The 24,876-nt window shown below is 43.4% G+C and overlaps 1 protein-coding gene across 2 annotated transcripts in view; it reads right to left on the bottom strand.

The window, feature by feature from the left end:
* The window catches only part of C1H1orf226 (chromosome 1 C1orf226 homolog), a 327,193-nt gene that overhangs the window by 82,469 nt on the left and 219,848 nt on the right, over positions 1-24,876 (bottom strand). The window contains exons 3-4 of one of the 2 annotated variants that reach the window (XM_017948808.3): positions 15,673-15,765; positions 1,852-1,925 (exon numbers count right to left, since the gene is read on the bottom strand). In XM_017948808.3, coding sequence (XP_017804297.1) covers positions 1,852-1,925; positions 15,673-15,765 — 167 coding nt within the window. The remainder of the gene's footprint in view (positions 1-1,851; positions 1,926-15,672; positions 15,766-24,876) is intronic. The other variant, XM_009185747.4, reaches the window with a different exon arrangement.

The raw sequence follows: 24,876 nt of genomic DNA, 5'->3' as shown, positions 1-24,876 counted from the left end.
GGCAGAACTCAGACTCATGATCAGCATCCATAAGGAGGTCACTTTTGTCCATATACGGTGCCAGCATTAAAAAAATAAAGCCAAGAAACTCTTCCTTTTACAAAATGCATATCATAGACGCCTGTCCATTCACATTCTTCAAGGCAGCTTCTGATGTAATCTGTTTCTTAAAGCCTTTTCTCATCACTCAAGTAGAAGGTAATTGTTCCCTTCGGTGAATCACCATAACATTTAATTTTCAGATATTAATTCAATGCATTTATCCATTCACCCATTGCACATATATTAAGTGCTTCATTGGGGCCAGACACAGGTGTGGCGCTAGATATACAAAAGTGAGTAGAAGGGCATAGATTTTTCCCTCAAGAGCCTAACAGGCTAGTGGCAAAAAACTGACATTTGTTTTTAAGAAAGTAACAGAAACACTATAACAACTATTTCAAAAAACATTAAACAGTACTACAGGAACACAGGGGGATAAATTCATTTTGTCAGACATACTGTCTTATACCTCAGTGACTTGTCCATTTCCCACTAGTCTAAAACTCCCTGAGAACAAGGGACTGCAACTCATTTAGTTTAGTAATCTATGAAATTACCCAGCACAGTACCTGGCATGAGTATTTCACACCTGCACATTGTTTGGATGAATGGACATTCCATTTCACAAGCATCTGCTCTTTAGAAGGCAGGGCCACCATGCTGCCAACTTCATACGTTGAGTTCCAACCCTTATCCACTTTGTCAACAAAAGCATGGCAATAATTTGAAAGCAGACAAAATCAAAACCTAAATCTAGGTCCCCAAATTCCTAAAGAAATGGCCATTCTTCCAATGAGGAAAACAGGAAGGAGGTGGGGCTTGGTCTGCAGAGATCCAGGATACAAGAATGACACCCATGACTCGAGCTCCTGCCATGGTTCCTGGGAGAGCCTGGCTTTCTATATGTTCTTGCTATATGATATTCTTCTGCCCAGGACAATACACATGGCTGGCAGCCATCTAATCTCTAGAGGAATCAGTCTCCTTGTAAAAGCAATTTCTGGGTGTGTCTCAGTCCTGTCTACTATAATAAAATACCAGAAACTGGCTGGCTTATAAATAACAGTTTATTTTTCACAGTCCTGGAGGCTGGGAAGTTTAAGATTAAGGTGCTGGCAGACTTGGCATCTAGTGAGGGCCCGCCTTCAGCTGTGTCTTTCCATAGGGGAAGGACATCACCATGGGGCTAGCTAGTTTTCTGGGGCCTCTTTTTATAATGTAAGTTCACTAATCCCAAACATAAGGGCCCCACCTTCACCACTTAATCACCTCCAAAGGTCTGAACTCCTAATTCCATCTATCTTGGGGGTTAGGATTTCAACATACAAATTTTGGGGAGACAAAAGCATTCAGACCTGGAGATACATTTGTGACTTTCAATTTCCTGCATGATCACAAAGCTCTTATTACTATGCTCAATTTCTGAAGGGGCAGAGAGGAGGAAGAAATAACTGTGGGAAATTGTTAGCATAGGGTGATGGAATAACCCAGTTTTCTTATTTCGATCAATATATATGCAATTTTAGAATTTCAGTTAGGACAACACTAGCACAAATTTAAAATGTCTCCAATTACAACCGAGAGGTTTAAATTAAACATCAAGCAGAAATACTCCATAGCTTCCTTAATGCAATCAAGCATGACCAGAATGATAAGGCAGATTTACTTCTTGTACTCACATCTAATGGAAGCAACAGGTCTCAGGAGGGAAAAGCACAGAAGTTTATTTAAATTTGCCTGGATCCACCAGCCTGACAGGGTTGGCTGTAGGAGAGGGCAGGGGGACTCTGGGGCTCAGTGATATCTTACCTGTAGATAGGGTCCTGCATCACCAGCATCTTGCTCTCATCCCATGTCCATTCCTTTTTCTGCAATAAAAGAAGCTGTAAATGAATAAGTTAGGCTTGTCCTCAGTTACAGAACCAGGGCACACACTGAGCTATGCATACTTATGCAAACACATGCATTTTGCTCCTGACCTGACTTTTTCCCTCTAAGAGGCCTGGAGTTGATTGCTCCAAAAGGATGAGTAGAAAATGTCAAGTGTTTAGTCTGATCAGTTTCCTCCAAGCACTTTAGGAGAATGTCTCTCCAGGGCTCAGAGGGCAGGCAGAAGCCAAGAAGGCCTCAGGGAATACAGAGGGTGAAGTGGTGGTGTAGTGTGGAGCTCCAGATAAGCCAGCTAGGTTAATTGGTACAATTGCAGAGTGACCGCAAAGAGGCTATTCATTCTGGCTGTAAACCTAACTTATGGTGAACACAAAAGAGACCCTCTAGGCTGGGGATGAGGAGTTGGAGGAAAGTTGCAGTGCTTGCTGAGGTGAGAAGCACCCCATTATCGGGGGACATTAGGGTCAGTGGCCAATGACACCCCCACAGGTCCAACCTCCAGGTGCAGAGACAGAGAATCCTGCTCTACCTTCATCGGCCTTTGTCAGAGAGACTTTGCTGTCCAGGGAAATTAGGAAAGAACACATTCGTTTATGAAAGAAGGACTCAAGAAGGGGGAAAGGGCAAAGGGTATACAGTGGATTAATTGAATGCTTTTAGCTATATGGATTTCTCAGAGATAATACACAGGGTGGCCACTCTCTAAACATACTGGGCTTTGGAGGTTGTTAGGCCCCCACCTGGGACTAGTGGAGATCATGTCCAGGCTCTTGCAGTGACATTAGGAAGAAGCATTGTCAGCAGCTTTACCCAAACACCATAAGTGCACGCGTGCATGCACACACACACACACACATTTAATTCCTGCTTTTGATTTTGATTCAATACCAATACAATCCATAGAGGTGAATTTTAGACTGGTTTAAAAACATCCAATATCAAACATTGTTTTATAGACAACAAAATTTCAGTTATAGCCAAAAACTAAATATTTTTTTAAAAAGATACCTTCCTATAATTGCTACTGACTACCCTATAAAATTTTAATATATGAACTACCTATTTGGAGCAACACAAACTAATCTCTTTTCTAAGCAAGAACCCCTTCAAATACATAAACACAGCAAGTCCAGAACATCTTTATACTAAATAATCCCAGGTTTTGTAAACATCCCTCACTAGACAAGTTTTCCAGACTACCTGCTACCATAGTGAATTTTCTTTGTATGTATTCTACTTAACAGTGATCCCCGCCAAACCTGGTAAAATGAACTGGATCCCTGATCAGCATGGTATAGAGACACAGCCTTTTAATGTTCCAGCCATGACACACCTCCTAACCCAGCAGATTGGTTTATAGCACTTTTTTTAATGACCTCATAATGAGCACACATTAGGCTGGTTTCCAACTGATGCACTGAAATTTTTCAGAGTTAAAGCCCAAATACCTGCATGCATATTGTAAACATCCAATATCATCATTCTCCATAGTAATCCTTCAAACAGCAAAATATAATAATATGCTTAAAAGATGGTTTGATCTCAGGGCAAAATCTTTACAACATAAATATTAAATTAAGTCACATCTCTAGCCATAACCGCATATTCTACCTGCACTTTTAACTCAATGCAGTTAGCAATGTGTATGAAGCTCTGGAGTCCATCTATTGAGTCTATTTTAGCTATTGTATTTTTCAGTTCTAATATCTCTATTTGGTTGTTTCTTTTTCTTTGCTGAGACTCTACTTTTTCATTTGTTTTAAAAGTTTTTATAGCTGCTCGTGGAAGCATTTTTGTGATGGCTCTCTCAAAATCTTTGTCAGATAATTCTAACATCTCTGTTATCTTGGTGTTAGCACCAATTGATTGTCTTTTCTTCATAAAAATTGAGATTTTCCTCATTCCTGGTAACGTGAGTGATTTTCAATTGAAGCCTAGACATTTTGAGTATTGTAAGACTCTAGATGTTATTTAAACTTTCTGTATTCACTGTCTTACTGTGATACTAAACAAGGGAAGGAGTAGGATGCCACCTTATTACCCCCAGAAGGGAGTTAAGGCTGCGTTCCCACTCGGCCTCTGCTGATACACAGGGGAAGCAAGCTCCTCATTACTGCTGGGTGTGGGCGGGAGTTCTAGGTTCCCACTGGGCTTCCAATTAGGGGTAGGGGTGCCTTGGAGTTCCCACATGGCATCCACTGACAACATACACAGTCAGTGGCTTCATGACTGCAGGTCAGCGGTAGAAGTGTAGCTTCTCCACAGACACCACATGGGAAACGGGAGCGAGAAGGGTGGTGCGGGACACTCGTTACCAGCTGGGAGGGAAGAAGGGCCTGGCCCCCTTCTCAGCCTTTGGTGGCACCACCGGAGGGGGTGTTGGGGCACCTCATTACAGCCCAACATGGGTGGAAGCCTGGGCTCCAGCTCAGTCACAGGGGCCTGGGTGGCGGTGCAGCCAGTCTTCCGTGGATTGTTTGGCTGGAAGAGAGTGGTTATTGTGGACAGTTTTCTGCCTTGTTGTGCTGCCCCTTTTCTCCTCTTTGGCTGGAGAGAGCAGGCTTTTGTTGGGGCTTTTATGCCTGTTCCTACTGGCATGTGTGAGTTGCCAGCTTCTTCAGCTCTGCATCTGGGATGTATGAGGTGAAAGAAACCCAGGGAATTCACAACTATGTAGTTTGTGGGTCCCTAGGTTCCTAGCCAGGCTGCTCTCTCTCCACCTCTCAGAACCTTCGGATGTTGATTTTATATATAACGTCTAGGGTTTTCAGCTGTACTTAGCAGGAGGAATAGGGTAAAGTGCATCTACTTGGTCTTCCCAGAAGTAAAAGTCTGGTTCATGTTTTTTTGTTTGTTTGTTTTGTTGTTGTTGTTGTTTTAAAAAAACTACAGTTGCCTTGGCTCCACCTCTTGAGAGACATGAATACAGTGGGTCAGAGGTAAGGCCCGATAATCTGTAGCTTTAACAAACATTTCAAGTGGTGCTGATGTGACCCTAGGGTTGAGAGCCACTGCTACACACCAAAGACTGGACTGAAATCCTCAGCCAGAGGGTCTCTTTCACACACCACACACTGCTCTGGAGTCTCAGGCCTGGCACAGGGAGCTCCCCTGACATTTCAGAGAGTCAACTGACCACAGTCCCACTGTCTCAGGCCAGGGCCCACCTCAGTGTACTCAGGAAGTGGCTGCTGTGGCTTAAACACTTGGTGGGGCGTCAGCAGAGGTGCTTTGCTCCTGAGAGAATGCATCTTTACTTCTCTCATGCTCTTATCATCAAGGCAGTCTGCTCCCAACAGTCCTTGCAGCTCTGGTGTGATTTTCAAAGTGACCGAGCCAATGACTCAATACACCAAAGAGGCTGTGAACTCCAATCAGCCACATGCCCTGTCCCTTTCTGAGGAAAGCAGCCCCAAAGAGGGTCTGAATGAGGGTGGCTTGGTTTATGCTGCACATGTCTGAGGAAGCCAACTGTGCTAACCTGGCCATGACTGTCTGGGGTCGGGATCCCCACCTGACTGACCATGGGGAGCCAGCAAGGGGCTGGCATTAAACCACTCAATCATTGAGCTCTACAGTAAAAAGACCCAACTCTACCCAATCGATTCCTCTCTCTGGGGAATATCAAATCCTAAGTGGAGTCTAGGCTGAGCCCCATAACGGTGGACAGTTTTTGTGACCAGTGACTCTATTTCCACTCACACTGGCGGCAACACTGAGGGAGAGGATGCGTCTGGTGCCAGCTCATGTTTCCTCCAAGCCTTGCAATGCACCTCCGTTATCAAAGCTAACCCAGGCAAGCCTCTTCTCAGCAATTCTATAGAATGTAACTAAGACATTCATTAAAAGGAAAGAATAATGAGGCAAAATAATACAGAACAACTATTTTCTTTCTCTGGCAGATGTGAATAGGAGGACAGAGAAACCAGGTTCCCAGGGCCCCTTGGGTTAATTTAATAAGAATGAGCATTGGCACAGTCTACAGAAGCCAAAACATACTTTACTTTTAAAAGAGGTCCCAGAACCCATATAGAATGTCCTGAAGAAGGGGAAAACCAAAAGGATCTTTTCACCAACCTACTTATTTTCGTTTTCTGAAGATCTCATTAAAATCTAGTCCTGTCACTTTACAGACCTTCATCCTTGGATGAAAAATATTAAATCTATGAGGAGATCAGGAAATTATCAAGATAACTCAATGGGTTTGGGGAGTAGCAGGGACTCACCAGTGTTTTGGTTATTCAAGGAACTAATGCAAATACTGTTGGAGCTTTGTTTGTTTTTGAGACGGAGTCTCGCTCTGTCGCCAGGCTGGAGTGCAGTGGCGCAATCTTGGCTCACTGCAACCTCTGCCTCCCGGGTTCAAGCGATTCTCCTGCCTCAGTCTCCCAAGTAGCTGGGACTACAGGCACGCGCCAGCATGCCCAGCTAATTTTTGTATATTTAGTAGAGATGGGGTTTCACCATGTTGGCCAGGCTGGTCTTGAACTCCTAAGCTCAGGTGATCTGCCTGCTTCCGGCCTCCCAAAGTGCTGGGATTACAGGCATGAGCCACCGCACCCGGCCACTGTTGGAGCTTTTTAACCCAATCTCCTCAAGGCCTACATGATAGTCCAAGAACTTTAGAACTAAAGGGTCTCCACCCCTCCCCCACTGCACCTCTTCCAAATAATACCCTGAGGAGTGTAGTCACTCAGGCAAGGTGTCACCCTTTGTTAGTAGCCCAGCCAAGAGTAAAAACAAATTCTCCTGATGTTTGGACTAGTGCTGACTCCACTACTCTGGCACAATTCATAGGCAATGCAATATAATGAATAGCTTAACTTAGAGGGAGGCCCCGCTTCACGTATCTCACGTGACTTTATGATTGTCACCAATGGGTCTTAATTCAAGAACAATTTGATTCTTCCTTTCTCTTGGTCTGAAATTATGTCTTTTATTGCCCCTATTTTGCAAGTATTTCAAAGAAAAAAACAAAACAACACAAACCAGCCCCTCCTCACTTCTCTATATGGAAATACTCTTCTAAGGAAAAACAATTACCAAAAAAAAAAAATTTGAAATGAGAAGAAAAACAGGAAGAAAAACGAATTTCCCACACCTCTGGGATCATAAATCAAAGTTGGTTTCAAAAATAGATAGGACAGAGATGCATTACTGAACAATAACTGCAGCCAAACTCAGTTTAACTGTCTTTGAAGTCTTTTTTTTTTTTTTCCTTTAAAAAAAAAAAAACAAAACCTTGAAAATGAAGACTTGGGGCGCGGTGGCTCACGCCTGTAATCCCAGCACTTTGGGAGGCCAAGATGGGTGGATCACGAGGTCAGGAGATCGAGACCATCCTGGCTAACACGGTGAAACCCTGTCTCTACTAAAAAACACAAAAAACTAGCTGGGCGAGGTGGCGGGCGCCTGTAGTCCCAGCTACTCGGGAGGCTGAGGCAGGAGAATGGCGTGAACCCGGGAGGCGGAGCTTGCAGTGAGCTGAGATCCGGCCACTGCACTCCAGCCTGGGCGACAGAGCGAGACTCCGTCTCAAAAAAAAAAAAAAAAAAAAAAAAGAAAGAAAATAAAGACTTGGAGTCTTGGTAGCTATGTGAGGGAAATTTCAGTTTTGCTACTCACTGTCCAGGATCAGCTGTGGTCTCCATGATATGCCAGGAAATGAGGACATTTTCAGTTCAGATGGGAATGGAAGGAAAGAGGAGGAAAAAGAGAGGAGGAAAGGAGGGGACACACACCTCTAAAGCTATCAGCACCTCTCTGAGTACCTTCTGGGGAAAGGGGGACCTTCACAGGCTTATTTACTGCAAACAGCCCAGGGGAGCCGCAGGACTGGGCACTAGCAGGGCTGGTCTTCAGCCTCCTTCCACCACGAGTGCAGGCTCAGGCAGGGCTCCCACCGGAGCAGGAGCACTAGCAGCAGCAGCAGCAGCAGTGGTGAGGCCAATACGCTAAGTGCTCAAGGAGACAAAGATTGGCCTCTTCACTCACTCCAGAAATAAAGCAAATGGAGACAAAATTATGAGTAGGGAGGGAGTGCCTGGTGGAGCAGATTAATTAGTCCTAGGGGCAACTGCCTGGCATTCTGCCACGCCCCAACTCTGTATGTGGATATGTGTAACTCCTTTCTCTTATTCCTGTGCCCTCCGTGCCTGTCAAGGACACTCACGGCACGGCTGAGCCTTTTAGGAGGTCTCTAAACTAGAGTTTATTAACCTGTCTCTCTTTCTGTGCCATCTCCTCCCTTCCCCTCTTCTCTTTGTTTATGAATTCCTTACTCTAGGGTATTTTTAAAAGTCAGTGAGAGAGAGGGAGTAGCTTAACTTGAAGGAAGGCTCAACTTCATATCTTGGTTAGTAAACATTTTCTGGAGTGAGAAAGGAAGGTGTGATCATAGAGTGTACACCACAGACCTCCAGTCACAGGGAGGTGCACCCAAGGGCCCCAGCTGCTGCACTCTGAAATTCATTATCATGTTGGTTCAGGAGCTATGCTTTCCACAGACTGATCCAGCCAGTGACTGAGAATGGAGGGATACTAAGGCAGGCCTGTTCCTGGGAGATGTGCGGATCCAGACAGACAACTTTGGCTTCTGGACACCCTGAAGCCTTGCCAAGCCTTTCTCAGACCGCACTGCAGTCTAAGAGCCTTTTGCTAACCTTCCTTCCTTCCTTCCTTCCTTCCTTCCTCCCCTCTCTCTTGCACTCAGGGGCAGGCCTCCCTGCAGCCTGACGGCCCTCCCAGCCTTTCTCAGATGCTTCCTCATTTTCTCCCACAGGCATTTAACAATGTCTTGGCATCACCTTCTCAAAGGACCTAGACTAACACAGAAAGTGAGAAGGTGAGAAAGCAAAGATATAGGAAAGTCATCTGTATCTGCTTCGTTTTTCATTCTCATAGTTGATATGGGGAAAAGAGTCCTTTCCTCCATTTAGGGAAAGAACTTCTACATAACGCTTTCAGATTACTAAAATTGGTCTCCACCTTAAAGGTGACCACTGAGGCTCAGAGAAGTTGACTTATTTCCCTCCAAGGCCACCTAGTCCAGTGATAAATAAAATCCAACTCTTCTACCTGCAGTCTGCAGGTAGTCTGCAACTCCAAATGATGAAATCAGTCTTTCACTGTCCACTACCAGGAAGTTCTTTGCTTTCCACAGAGGAAGGGGATAAAGGGCTTGCTCTGTATGCTTTTGTAAGACCACTGAATGGGGTAAGCGCAACTTTGATATAGGACCTTCTCTTTCCTTTATCTGTTGAGTGCAAATGTCAAGTCCTCCATGGAAATTCACAGCCACTTTGTCATTCTAAAAGCTCCTGGCAAGGAATGTTATATGGGAACTGGTTTAGAGGTAGGTCTTCCTAGAACCGTGCCAAGAAGAGAAAACAGAGTCAGGAATAATTATCACAGTGGTCCTTTCTCCTTTTGACATGTGGAAATGGATATGGCATCTCTGAAGCCCTTCCTCAGGAATGCTAAAGTAGAGGAGAAATTTGTACTGACATTCATTTCCTATCCCTACTAGAAATTATCAGTAGGCATATCACAAAGCCTGCAAGCTTCACAATTATCCATGCAGCATTATTCAAGCACCTAATAGCAGTGGTGACTTAAAAAAAAATTGCAAAGGCCATATAAACTCAGTTTGACAACTTCTCCATGCTTCTAGATAGAATGGGATTACACTGAAAATAAAGCTATCTCTCTCCTTCAGGTATAACCTATGGATATAGGAACGTGCATTTCAAAATTGAAGCAGTAATAAATCCTCCCACGATGTGCACAATTCCTAATAGGCCTGTTTTTAAAGTAGCAGAAAATAAAGATGGCCAAGAAACACAATATGGTGGAAAGAAGACTGGATGAAGTTTAGGGCCTAGATTCACACCCTGGATGTCAGTAACTACCCGGGTGTCCTTAGGGACAGTCACTGGACTTCTCTTATCCTCTGTTGCTACATCTAATCAATTAGAGGATCAGGCTAAATCATTTTTTAAGTCTCCTTTACCCCTCTTTGGCTAAATTCTGGTTCTATAATTCTGAGTGCCTCCTTTTCTTAATTCGATCTGACTTCTGTGTTTCCATAGTAACCAGCACTACTGTTTGGGCAGGAACATAGTTTCCCTGTGATGTAATGCACCCATGACAGAGTACAGGTTAGGAGTTAAAGACTCTGGCTTAATTAATTAGGCATTTCCTATGGAGTGGTTATTATCCAAAAGGGTCCAAAAAGATCAGTCACACACACAGCAACAGAGCAGTGGAAAGAACCTGCTCGGAATTTAAGTAAGACAAGGTTCGAACCTTGACTTCACCACTGATAGGATCTGAGATTCAGGCAAGTTGCTCAATCTGCTTTTGAACAATCGTAAGAATGGTATCTACCTAACAGGACAGTTGTAGGATTTGTTAAGTGTAAACATGCATCAAACAAGGCCTGGGCAATAGCAGGTACTCAACATCAGTGTTAGCTATTACTATTAGCTGTTCTCATTATCACCTTAGTGTGTAATTACTTACATCAGTTTGCTCCCTCTGGTCTTCTACTTTTCCAAACAGATGAATTAAGATTTGAGGGAGGACATGGTCCCTGCCCGCTAAAGCTAACAACCTATGGGGGAAAGAGATAAATAACTGCAACGCAATTTTATAAAACCTGTAATAGATCTATGCGTGCATACAGTGACAAAGAATAATTTTGCAGGGAAGAGTTCATATCTAATATCCTTATATAACCTACGCAGATTCTTGAACATGGTAGACACACAATGAATTAATGAAAATGATGGTGCCTTTTTAGAATGTTGCCTTAGGAGATCCCAACAAAGTTATTGGTTCATAAGAGAAACCATATAAAACTGAAGCCCTTTGGGTCCTTTATTAGAAAAATCCCTTGGATGAAGTTCAAGACTAGTCTTTCTTATTCAGGATTCCACTCCCTAGCAAATGGTGCTATAGTGTGATTCCAGTATTATAATAACTAATCATTATATATACATGGAAAAGATAATTACTTGAGCCTAGATGCGAGTTGAAGAAAATGTGCTGGTTGAGAGACATCAAAGTACAGCTAATTATCTTAGTAACTGAGTTTACATCACAAATGCAACCTAAGATTCATAAAGAATTTGAAATTCATGATCTACTGGCATCAGTTCAAGATGACAGCATTTTTAGATATTTGTTATTATAAACAAAAAGATATTTTTTTACATCTCAATGAGAGTTGATGATATCTGGCCACTGCCTACACTAGTATAATGCACCTGAAGATTACAGTCACCTGAACAAATCCTACAATTAATGCTATGGAATTAGCAATTTTTATGGAAGCCTTCCTATATTTGAGAAAGGATCTCATCCTTGTTTTTTTTTCTTTCTTTCTTTTAAACTGGCAGATTGACAGGAAGAAAAAGAGGAAGGACAATATGATAAAGGTAACAAACTAGACTTCATTTGATCCAATTGCTAAGTACTTATTTTTTCATAATTTAATGACATTACTACACACAAATAATATTCAATCATGCAGCTAGCGAACAGCCACAATTACTGAAAACATAGTACATATGTCTGGTGCCCAGGCAAGTGCTGGGCTTACAAAGATGGCTCCTGCCCTTAAAAAGTTCACTGGAGGGCAGGGACTCACTGTAAACACAGTTCTCAGCCAGCAAACACATCACCATTCACCAGTTACAGAAAGGCTGGAGAAAGAGGAGGCTGGATGGCTGCTTCAGAGATGTTGGACCTCAGAGGGTCCCCTCCTGTCCTAGAAGATTGGGAAACAACAACATAGTGATCCACTCAGACTCCAGGGGCTGTTTTTGTTTTGTTTTGTTTTGTTTTTGTGGTTTGTTGTTGGTGGTGTTGGTAGTCCAGTAGGTTCTCAAAGACCTAAATACATTCAGGTGACCTATATATACACACAAATACCAAAAAGCATGGTTCCAGAACTGGCACAGAGTATTTGAGCTAGAAAAGCTAAAGTGATCACCTAATTGAACTCTTCACAGTTGAAGCTGAGAGAGGCAAAATAACATGCTTAGAACCACAGGCCAGGAAGGGTAGAGCCAGGACTGAAACCCAGGTCTTCTCAAATGGGCTGAGGGTTCCTCCCAGCTTGTCACACTGACCCAGTGAAAATCAACAAGCTAATTGTGGGAGGAGAGGACTATTCAACGTTTTTACCCACTAGCGTGGCACGAGCACCAACGAATCAGTGGGCAATGTCAGGCCGTACATGGTACCATTGCCTCACGGCTGAACACAGGCTTCGGCTGTCTCTACACCTACAGCTACTTGGCAAAGAGCTCTAGTTCTTAACCTAATCATGATGGTGATCAGTGAAATTTGCCAAGTATTCCATTTCCTTGGAGAAAATTGTGCATTTACACAATAGCATGTCTACTCTCACCTCTCTCAATTCTATAAGCAGAGAGAGAGAGAGAGAGAGAGAAAGTGTGCATGTATCTGAGTGTAGTGGTAGCATTAAGATACCAGAGAACTGTCACAAGAGAACAAGATGACAAAAAGGCTGATTGCTGTTCATGTGCATTCATCTGTCTGAGATGGTGTAAAATGAACCCTGTGATTAAAGGCGTTATTCAAATCACAGCCATGGCCCTGAAACGGACACTAAGTGTGGGTGCAGGAAACAAGATGGGCGGCTCCATTTTCCCAAGCCTGGTATCAGAAGAGTTAGATCTAGGAAAGACCTGCTAGACCGTCTCTTTTCTGGGCCAGCAGGAGGGTGAAACCACACTGGAGATTATCCAGGATATAGTTTCAAAGTGAGTCATGAGGTCCCATGCACTCCCTCAGGGAGACGCTACTCCAGCCTGGTTTTCATGTGCTTAGTGGAGGCGGGGCAGCTTATCTACAGGTGATACCTCAGTGCACCACTGCTTCATGTGATCCAACCTCAGTTTTCTCACATGCACAGTGGGGAAGCCACCACATATGGTAAAGGTACATGGGAGAGACAGTGAGGTAGGAAACAAGACTGTGCCCTAAGGACAAAACTATGAAGTTTCCCCATGATGGACAACAGAGGTGTATGAAAATATCTGAAAGGGACAGAGCAGCCCCTAGGACAGCAGGTGTTTACATTTAACCTAATCAAAAGAAAACAGGCTGGGCTCAGTGGCTCACACCTGTAATCCTAGCACTTTGGGAGGCTGAGGTGGGTGGATCAGCTGAGGTCAGGGGTTTGAGACCACCTGGCCACCATGGCGAAACCCTGTCTACTAAAAATATAAAAATTAGCTGGGCGTGGTGGCAGGCGCCAGTAATCACAGCTACTTGGGAGGCTGAAGGAAGGAAGGAAGGAAGGAAGGGAGGGAGGGAGGGCGGGCAGGCAGGCAGGCAAGCAAACAAAGATATGTCAGTCAGAAATGGATATGTAGTGAGGTGGTGGGAAGATTCTGGGAGTGTCAGCCGTGGAAGTATAGAAGTCAGAGAGACACAGAAGCAAACCCTGGCAGGGTCTGTCCGACAGACTCCAGGAAAAGCATCTGCCCAATGGGGCCACTAGGAAGATTCACTGGCCCCATTTATTGTGGAGCCTGAGGCCAGCAGGCTGATTGCTCCATTTCTATGCTCACCCAGCAACCCTATAATAATTTGCCTTCTCCCATCACCTGCCTCTAGTAGAAAGAAAACATGCTTGTCAGGATAGTGTGAGTATTTGGTCCAGGAGACTGTTGCATGTGTCAGAGTGAATTAAGAAACTCTTAGTTTAGTTCATACATCAGCCTCTTTTGAGCTTTGTCAGTGTGAGTTAGCCTCCTAAGGCTCACAGGTTCGAAATGGATGAATCTGAACTTCTGACCTGAAAGGCTGACAGCTCAGCCTCTGGCGGGCTGTTCAGTGAGAAAACCATCTGTGTGGCTGCTTCTCCCAGTGACTGGGAGCCATGATGCTGACCAACAGAAACATCCACAGAGACTGCTGAAGGGCTGGGTGACGATGGGTGTGAAAGCATCATGCAGCCTGGGAAGCGCCCACAAACAGCAATCATTTTATAGGCTGTTACATGAGGGCCCTGAGCCACCAGTCCCCTCACAGGAAGGGCTGAGGAAAGTCATCTTACACATGTGACAAAATTAGCCCATTTTTTTCCTCTGAGGATATCTCTTGCTCAAATTTGTATTGTTGTCATCCACAATTTCTTTAACAGGGCTTGACAGGCCTCGGCTTGCTTCAGCAACTGTCCTGCTGAGGAACTCCTAGAGGACAATACTCTAAAGACGGTCCCATGACTGTCCACTCCGTACATACATGTGAGAGGAGAAGAGGCAAAACAGATGTCCCCAGAGGAAGAACAAGATAGGGCCCATGCACACAGTAAAGGTTACAAAGGCAAATATATTTAATTCGCTATACTTGTGAATTTTGAAGAAGCTGGTTCTTTTATAAACAGTGTATCTTTTTTCTACATACTTGTAGCATCATAGCCATAAAACACTTTCTAAAACCACCAACGAAAGTTTTGAGGGAGCATGAAAGAACAAGTTTTGGATTAAGATATAAGAGACCTTTATAACCATCCAGAGAGGAAAGGGGCTGCCTCAGGAAGTAGTAAATTTCCCATTACTACAGGTGTCCGATCATACACTGGACAATGCCCCTTGTAAGGACGTTATAAAGAAGATTTAAACCCTTGGATTGATATAATAAGTCCCCTTTAAGATCCCTCTCAGCTATATGGTTCTTCAAATTTACGTTGCCTACTATGATGCATCTGTCTTTGCTTCCATAACCTCCACACCCTCCCTCTACCCCTGAGATTCAAGGTCTGCTTTAAGTCCCATTTGAATTAAGAGCAACTGAGATTTGGAACCAAAAGAAGCTCAGGAGGTCTATGTAGGAGTATGGCATGGTGCTACCATCAATAAATGTAAAACAAAGGCATCATAAATAAAAAATAAAAACATCAGCAGAATTGAGAAACAGGGACAAAAAGGACTCCTCATATATCCTCAATCAGCCAAGCTCTTTTCTGTTTCTTTTTGGAGACACACATCCTCCCACCAAACGGATCTAGCCTTTCCAAGGGGTTAATGTTACCCTGCCACAACCACATACAACTGGTACAAAACAGAGAAGTGTTTAAACAGCATATGCTCACTTGCTTGTCTCTCCCCAACTCAGAGGAATGGATGAATCCCCCTGCCCATCCTCCTGACCTGGCCACACCCTACCATCCCTGCACACGGAGTAGCAGCAGTGGCTGGGTCTTGAGGGACGATGTAAATATGGGCTGCAACAGGATGCAAGGACACATGTGGGTGGCGGGGAGTGGGGGCTGCATGGCACCTGGGGTGGGACTGAAGGTTGCTCCTGCAATCGAAGAGGACAGCTGCTGAGGAAGCCTCCTCTTGCTGCCCAATCCCACTGAACCCTGCTATTCTCACTAAAATTGAAAATATTTCCTACCATCAGGACTCAAAGATAAAGGTATGAAAATGGGGAGGGGGTTTGAAGGCATGGATGACAGGAGGTGACTCCCATCACCTGGAGTACCAGGACTGACTGAGCCAATCGGTGACTAGGCCTTTGGCCCCGCCTCACCCTGCACTCTGCAGCAGCCTCTCAGCACCGTTGCTGCTCAAAGCAGAAGAGTTTGCCAGATAAGGGAGGGATTCTCTCTGGAGGGGTGCCCAGAAGAAAAAGGTACCCCATGCCTACCTCCCCTGCTTTCCTCTTCACCTCAGATTCTGGTTCAGAGCCACTTACCTTTTTCTTCTTCTTCAGAATGACTTTCACTCCATCCACTGAAACCATAATGCTCACTTTCTTCTTCTTGATGTTCTTGGCTTTAAACTCATACTGCAAGAGAGAAGAAAACAAAAAGAAAGTGCAATCTGATGAGATCAGTGCATCTACACAGACTCAGCTAGTCCACGCCTGGAAAAAATGTCCCCAGACAGGTGTGGCAAACAGCTCCCGGGGGCAGGGAGCACCTCGGGGGATGTAAAAGCAGGTGGATGTCTGCAGGCAGGGCCCAGGCAATCTCTGGGTTAGAAACGGGACTCTGAATAGTCAATACCACTTCTCAGTCATCAGCTAGGGTAGATGGACTTCAACTACCCTCATGAAATGAAAACATAGTCTACTTGCAATATCCCATAAAAAATCAGAACCTTCCCTCAATAACTCCTTCTATCATTTAATGACTTCCACAGTCAGGCAAGTATTCCTAGTGTCTCATCAAAGGCTGCTGAAACTACATTCCATCCTCAGCAAAGACTAACAGCTGGCACCAATCTTCACATCAGGGTTTTTTACACACTGAAAGATAATTATGAATTCTAAATTACTCTCTACAAGTTCAATTTCAAATTTCCTTTATCTGTGAGTCAGTCTACAAGTCTACCCACAGCCCTGTTAGCCTGAAGATTTTGGCACATCTAGAAAAGATATGGCCTCACAAACCATGTATTTGTTAGGTATTATTTAATTATATTTTTAATTGACAAATAATTGTACATATTCATGGGGTATATAGTGACAACCCCTGTGTCTTGAACTCTTTATTTGTAGTCCTAGACAGGGATGCTCCAACCACAGCCCCATACTGCTGATGGATGTTGGCCTCATCCTCAATCTCAGCTCTTTCTGGTACATTTGTTTATTCACAGCCATCTCTTACACTTGTGTAGCTATTCATAACTGGTGGTATAATTCTACAATCTCCTCAGTGAACTTCATTTTGAGTACTTCTCCAGTTTATTAAAATCATTTTCCTCTGATTCCCATCTTACTGTCACCACCTAGCAAACTTCACTCGAAAGTTCTCTAATCAAACATCTGGGCTACAGATTAAAAATTAAGAAACACACGACCCAGAGCCCACCCACATCTCTTCTCTAGGACCTTTTATACTCAAGACACCTGGAACAAGACACCTAGCACCTTGACGCATCTGAAACCTAGTTATTTCTACAGTTAGTGTTGATAGGCTTGAATCTAATCCATTCTAATGAGATAAAAACATAGCCTACTTTGGAAATCTCATTAGAAATCCAGAACTTTCTCTTCGCTGTGCCTTTTAATATTCTGATGTTACAAACTCAACTCAGAGCTTCCTACTATCCTGAATCTATCCTTTTCATTAAAATCTCAGATCTTCTATTCCACTGTACAGAGTTATCGTTGATACTTCTTGGCTATCTGTTTCTACAAGAAACGTTCTTGTCTCTACAAGAATAGGACCTCACTAACTGAGGTAAGAGATCCTTCTTCACATTGTCATTGCAGGCTTTGGTCACAGCTGATTTGAGGGTCCTGGTGACAGCAACCTACATCACTGGTGACCTATAACCTACATCACTCCCAGCATGGTGGTCACTTCCCCACCTCCACACTACCCTGTCAGCAGCTCTTCTTTTACTAAGGGGCCCTGGAAGAAGAGCAAACCAGAGCAGCAAACACACGGGGACAGAAGGAAACTCTGCTTCAGCCCGGGAACTCCAGGCCAATTAATAGTAAAGAGCAAAGGGGAAACGGGTGGCAGGGAGGGAGATGGAGACAGAGAACGAGAGGTGCATCTGACAGGATTTTTTTTTGCACTGGAGTCTGGCTTAGGTAGGACAGGACCTCAGCCATGTAACAAATTCCTCTCTAGGTCGGCAGCCACAAACCAGTGAAGGTTAAAGTTGGTTTGATTGGCATGCACTTGAGGACATGGCTCCAGTTTGCAGTGTGTCACCCTGACTGCAGCATTCTGCTCAGCTGCAGTGCTGGATGAACTCAAATAACCTCTGGGTGGGAGAACCGGCATGACAATCTGCAAGTCTGCTGACTTTGGCCTTGTGCCTACTGGGAGAGGTGAACCAGCTACATTTCCTGATCATACCTGCGTTTACCTCCAGTCGCTTGGGCTTTAATAAACACAAACTTCTAGCTGCACCTCCCTTCCGAACGAGTACTAAAATCAGGCTGCTTCTGCTGGCCAAAGGAGTACATAAGAGTGTGTCTGATGCACTCAGGTGGAAGTTAAAGGCCTAAGAGTCCCAGAAACACCCAGAAGAGGACAAAACCTACCCTAGACTGGTCAGACCTCAACTGTTTTATTGTCTTTGGTCTCTTACAGTATATCACTTTCATATGCTCCATATACTTCTCTTTTCTAACAACAAAATCAAAGCAGAAATATCAAGTACCTACCTCTGCAAAACACTACATCATTCTCCCCAGTCCTAGTTTTAGAGAACATACTGCCTGCTATGCCATAACCTTAAATGCCTTATATTTCTGGAAGAATGCTGTAGTTGACCATCTCTCTCTTTCTTGCCTGGTCCACCTCCCTGTTGGTTTCACTGTCTCTGTGGCCTTTATTAATCATGATTTCTCACCCAAGCATAGCAAGAGGCACCCAGCCAGCTCCTTGCTCAGTATCTGAAACTTTACCTATTTCTACAGTTAGTATTTTGGCAGGCTTAGCCATGCCTTTTAATAACTTTGTCTTAAGAACTCAAAAGCACAACTGAACTTTCTCTTTAGAACTGGAAATGGGCCTCTAATTCGATCACCATGCACATTGTTCCCAATGGCTCTTACAGGGTCTGTGGGCACAGTCACTGCATGGAAAAGCATGACCAAATGATTTCTCCCAAAACCTCAATGATAGTGACAACACAGGTGCTCCTTACAACAGCTGGTGGAATGCTCCGCAGTGCTTCAAAATGAAGATGGACAAGAGAGGCAGGAAATAGGCCTCCACGTCCCATCACGGCTGCCAGAACTGCTTGAGTGCTATTTATAAGGGTTCTTAGGTTGGACAAACTCTGCATCTTCCCCACCTGCCTGCTGGTCAGATGTCCCATACCCTTTCCAATAGAAAAATTAAAATTAACTTGCAAATTCTGTTGGAAACTAGGAAAATAAAAGGAAATCAAATATCTGAAAATGCTCTAATATTTATTATCATTAAGCCATTTGTTTATATGGCAATTACGCCTCACTTGGACAACACGTTATTGTGTTCACTGAAGGGCGAGAAAATGAATTTGGACAGAGGGGAGATAATGGAGTAACCACAAGAATGGAGAAGAGAAGGGGCTCTCAGGGACAAGTCCTCCTTTTTCCCAAACTGACTGTGCTGCTCCAAGGTGGAGCACTGCCTGGGCAGGTGGGCTCTGGAGGAAGCATCTGTGTTCCACAGGACAGGAATCCAATCTGCTTAGGCTTTGCCAGGGGCTGAAGAACAAACAGGACTGTTGGTGCCACCGTCTATGGCTCAGGCCAGCCTCCCACAAAGCCCATGCCAGCCCTGCAGTGTGTGCCAACGGGCCTGGCTCTCCCTGAATATGGCCAGGCTGATCTGATACATTTGCTTTGCCAGCCAGAGCCCCACCAGCCTGGACAGATGAAGCCCTACAGGACTTGACCTTTCAGCGAACAAAACAATGCAAGTCCTGGAACACCACCCGCGGACTGGAAAGACCAGGGAAAAGTGTCTGGGGTTCACAAACAGAGTCTTGGGACCTTGTTTTGGAATAGCGGCCTTGGAACTTAATGTGCTGTGCCAGTCAGTGAGGTCCAGGAAGGGGAAGCTGGGAAGAGCATCCAGCAGGAGCCAGGAGTGAACACTCAATGGAAGACATGAGGAAGAACATCAAGGAGAAGTTGGAGAGCTGCTGACAGATAAGCAGCCTCATTTCTATCATTTCTAATCCTCTTCTGACACCCCAGTGCTTCCTTTTTCCCAACTTCCCAAACTGCCTCCTAACCCTGTATATCTCCGTCCTGGTCACTGAGTATCCAAGAAGGGCCAGAAGTCTGCAACAGCAGAGTGGGCATCTCATGAAGGGACCAGCCAGCCCTGAACCTGAGGCTGTACTTCAGAAACAGAAGGAACAGAATTACTTCCTTAGAGTCCAGGGGAAGAGCTGGGGCTATCAGATGCTCCTCACACATTTGACAGTCTGTTTTCACAAAAATGTGTAGCTCCCTAAAGAATCCCTGGATGCTTGAAAATACCTGATTTTTAACATATATATATATATATATAACATATATATGTGTTTAAAAATATATGTATATTAACATATCCATGGATTTTTCTCTCACACACACACACACATATATATATATAGAGAGAGAGAGAGAGAGCAATAAAGAGAGAAAGAGAAAACAGGATCCTTGGTTCTTCAGTCACGTTGGCCAGAAATAATTTGGCTGGTGATACACTCTCTCACTTGCTTCACAGGAAGCAGGTCTCCTTCATTCTTAACCATAAAATTCATTTTGCCAAGTCCTTCTCACTATCTCTGCAATGCTTACAGATACGAGCCAAGACCTGCTTATGAGTCAAGGTGCTCAGAGGCAACTTCACCAAGCAGAGAGGACTCAGTTTGCAAAGGCAAATGGTATGCCAGGCTCTGTAAGTCGTTGACTGTGTTCACTACCTTTCTAGAAGGAGCTTTGGAGCTTCGCTTCTTTCAAATGATCACAGGAAATTTAAAAGTGGACTCTGACAGCACTAATGGGCATTCTAATCATATTCTGTCTACAGTCTTGGTTTCAGGAGTGTGAGCAGATCTCCACAACAAAATCATAAGCACCTCTACCAAGTGTACTGTCTCGTAAAGGGTTTTCAGAAAGTCCTTTTGCATATATTATGTGAGAGTCTAAAAATTTAGACAGTAAGATACAAAATCTGAGTATACCCATGTTCACAGCAGTATTATTCACAATAACCAAAAGGTAGAAGCAACCCAAATGTCTATCAGTGGATGAATGGATTCACAAAATGTGGTGTATACATACAATGGAATATTATTCGGCCTTAAAAAGTTACGACATTCTGACATGTGCTAAAACATGGATGAATCTTGATGACAAATGGAAGATATTCTATGATTCCACTTATATGACGTCCCTAGGGTTGTCAAACTCATAGAAACAAATAATAGGGGCTGAGCAGAAGGGGAAATGGAAAGTTGTTTAACAGGTACAGAGTTTCATTTTTGCAAGATGAAAAAGTTCTGGAGATGGATGGTGGTGATGGTTGTGCAGCAATGTAAATATATTTAATGCCACAGAACCATACAGTTAAAAAGGATTAAAATGGTAATTTTTTTCTTTTTTCTTTTTTTCTGATGAAGTCTTGCTCTTGTACCCCAGGCTGGAGTGCAATGGCACGATCTTGGCTAACTGCAACCTCTGCCTCCCGGGTTCAAGCAATTCTCCTGCCTCAGCCTCCCGAGTAGCTGGGATTACAGGCACCTGCCACCACGCCCAGCTAATTTTTGTATTTTAAGTAGAAACGGGGTTTCACCATTTTGGCCAGGCTGGTGATCCACCTGCCTCAGCCTCCCAAAGTGCTGAGATTACAGGCGTGGGTCACCATGCCTGGCCTAAAATGGTAAATTTTATGTCATGTATATTTTACCACAATACAAAAATGCAAAATCTGAAAACACCATGTAACAAACACATTTGTACTCACTGCAAGTACACTTAAATTCTGCTCACGAAAGGATATTTCTGGAACTCCCCCACATGCAAGTTAAACATGCCATAGTTTTCCACACTTCCATGTAATTGCATTTGCTATTCCCTATGCCTAAAATGCCCTCCCAACACCATCTGCCTGGTGAACTCTTGTTTATTCTTGAAATATCTGCTCATACTTCAACAGTGAAGCCAACTCCCGCTTCCTGTATCCTCCCTCAGAGTTGGTTACTACAGCAATATGCAAGCTTCTATTATCACTCACTGTTGATTGGTTGATTATTTATTTATCCCACAGGCCATGCCCTTCATGAGAGCAAGAAATATGACTGACACACATTTCTACCCAAGAAAAGAGATCAGGACATAGGAGGGTGATAAATGAATGTCAAAGTTATGAATATAGTTGACAGTGGTTATTCACAGAGCCCAAGAAAAGGCACTGTATATAAAGGAAGCCTTCCAGAAGTTAATTACCAAGTTATTAAAATCTGGATTCCATTCCAAAGTGCAATACTTTAAGAAGAACTAATCTCCCTTACATGGTCCATGGTCCACAGCACAGTACTGAGCACTTTATCTATGCTTGATACAGGCTTTTAAAACTGAAATCCTGTCATTATTGGCCAAAGCCGCTCATAATCATTTGACAGTACAGTTAGGAGTAGTGAATGAGGGGATGGTCGTGAGATGAACTTCTGTTCCGTGGGCTACCCAGCTTAAGTTCTGGCTCTTATGCCTGTGGAACCAGAATCTAGGGGTCAGGGTGCCTGAGAACCATGGCAGTCTGACACTGATGTGACTCGTTTTGTTGATTTATATAAAATCTCAGAAATGCCAGTATCACCAACACCAAAGTTTGAAATGAATCTAAATTCCAGAACATCTATGAGGAGTCTTGGAAACACTGGGTAGAGACATTTATTTCCCATCTACCTACCTCAATCCCAGCATAACTTATTTTTGCAATAGATATATTATTGAAAATTGGGTATATAATCTCTGTATTCTCCAAAATACTCAAAAGGAACCAGAGAAGTTACTTTTTAAAGAAATATTCATTGTCATTATATAGAAATGAAGTATCACCCTACTTTGTAGACCAAGGAGATTTAAAACTCAAGTTCTAAATCCCATTTGGAATACTTGATAAAAGGCAGAATCCCAGGCCCAGGCTTTAGAAATGTTTATTCAGCAGATCAAAAGTATAGCCAAAAGTTGGCAGTTTTTAATATGCACATGGTAATGTAGATCATGCTATTCAGAAACACTACTTTGGGCCACAAAAGCAAGGATTATTATACATTTTTATTTGTGTTAAGAATTGCCATAGACAAATCAATGTGTCTTAATCATATATGATTTTAGGTATAGCTGTTCTTGTAACAAGATAGATTCTTATGAAAGTGCTATTGCTAGTTGTTGTCATCCATTTTCTAAATCAAAAGCTACTATAATAAAAAGTATTACTTTGGGAGGAAATTCCATGGAGTGGTAAGCATCAGGTAATCATACTTTACCTTTCATACATTTTTTACATCTGAAATTTTTTTTATTATTTATTTAAATAGAAACAGGGTTCTGCTATGTTGCCCAGGATAATCGCAAACTCCTGGGCTCAAGCAATCCTCACACCTCAGCCTCCCAAAGTGTTAGGATTACAGGCATGAGCCACTGCACCCAGCCTGAAAGAGCTCATTAAAAAATGTATAGAGGAAACTTTGTGTTTGAAATGTTTGAGACCACCAGGGTTGACCAAGCTTTTCATCTTATAGATGAAGAAACCAGTGCCCAGGGATGATAAGAGACTTCCCAGGTTCATTAGCAGAAAACCCATATCTGGAACCCACATCTCCTGACTCTTGGCTCTGTGCTTGTTATGTTCCCCAACACTTGTGTCTTTTTTAGTGGCTCAGAAACATGGCTCCAGGAAATAAAATTATTCATTCATTCCTCCATTCATTCAATACATGGTTAATGAGTTCTCTCATGAGCACACAAACCCCATCTTATAACAAAAAGCAAGAAGAGGAATAAGAACGTATTGGAAATTAACTTCACAGGACCAGAAACATTATACACCCAGGGACACGTGTCAATAACCTGGGAAGGGTACGAAATACCAATGAGGACAGAAAAACATGGTAAAGAGACCTTCTGAACTTAAGGAGGGCTTTGGGGCAGGAAATGCTCAAAATCGTTGCTGTTTGGAACGTTGAGAAGGTGGAAGAGAGGTTCATGCATGCATAGATGTTCTGTGAGGAGGCTGCATTTCCACAGTGTCAGGAGACCAGCATGATGGCAGAGGGCAAGTTAAACAGTCCCTTGCATGGAAGGCAACGGCAGTCTCAAGTGCAGACAATTTCGGGCTGTGTACTCAGGGGATCTCTGAGTGGCGGTTGCTCCCTGTAGAGAGGAGACGAGATAGCCCCGGGAATACAGCCATCACTTTTCTCTGACCAGGAGCACGCTGACAGGTCACGGGGAGCTGAACAACAACCAAAATGATTAAGGGGCCTGAAGGGGTGATTTATGAAGAAAGATGAGAACCAGTACTAACAATCATCCGCTGCTTTCAGCTGCTTTCTCCTCTATATCTCTCACAGCATGTTAAAAACAAGTACTAGAATCTTCTCTTCTTTAAGTAAAAAAAGAGACAGGTGGATGGCAAGATAAAAATACAACAGTACAAACCCAACTCTGGTCAATTCTATCATTCTCTACTAATATCTAGCCTAAACTCTCCTCTAAGCTCCTCTAAATGGTTAATATATCATGTACAAAGGAAGACTAGAGACATTAAACAACGTTCCTGCCAGAAAGAAAAGGTACTTATTTAAGGTGATGAATGTCCCAGTCACCCTGATTTGATCTTTACAATCTATATGAATGTATCAAATTATCACATGTACCCCAAAATATACACATCCATTATGCAGCAATAAATAGTCTTGCAGAGGAGGGGGGCAGAGACAACACTGTTCCCACAGTATGATTCATATCTACACACACACACATACGTAGAAGGAGCAAACATTTCCCAGTATTTAGAAGAGTCATGAATCAAGGATTTACAGTTTTCTGCCTCAGACTAAAAATGGGTATGAGACAAATGATGAATCCTTTTGTCTTTCTCGGGCTTGATTTAGCTCTCTTGAAAAGAAGGTAATCAATCATGTTTAATAAACCTCCCAGCACCTCTCACTATCTGCCACACACATCCCACACTCACCATGTGAAGTTAGGTGAAACAATTTGCATGAAGTATTATGAAGTCAAAGAAGCTACGCTGAATAGTAATGCTATTTCACAGCAAGTATTCACATTCTTAGCTACGTGACCTTGAGCAAGCCACCTACCCTACAGAAGGGTATAAGTCTTCCCTTCTGTGAAGCCAGGGTATTGGGTTAGATTATACCTTCCCAACTCTAAACATGACTCAATGTGATACGAACCTTCATAGCTCTTGTAGGAAGAGTC

This window comes from Papio anubis, chromosome 1 (genome assembly GCF_008728515.1).
Source record: "Papio anubis isolate 15944 chromosome 1, Panubis1.0, whole genome shotgun sequence".
NCBI lineage: Eukaryota > Metazoa > Chordata > Mammalia > Primates > Cercopithecidae > Papio > Papio anubis.
This window is presented reverse-complemented; position numbering and strand designations above follow the sequence as displayed.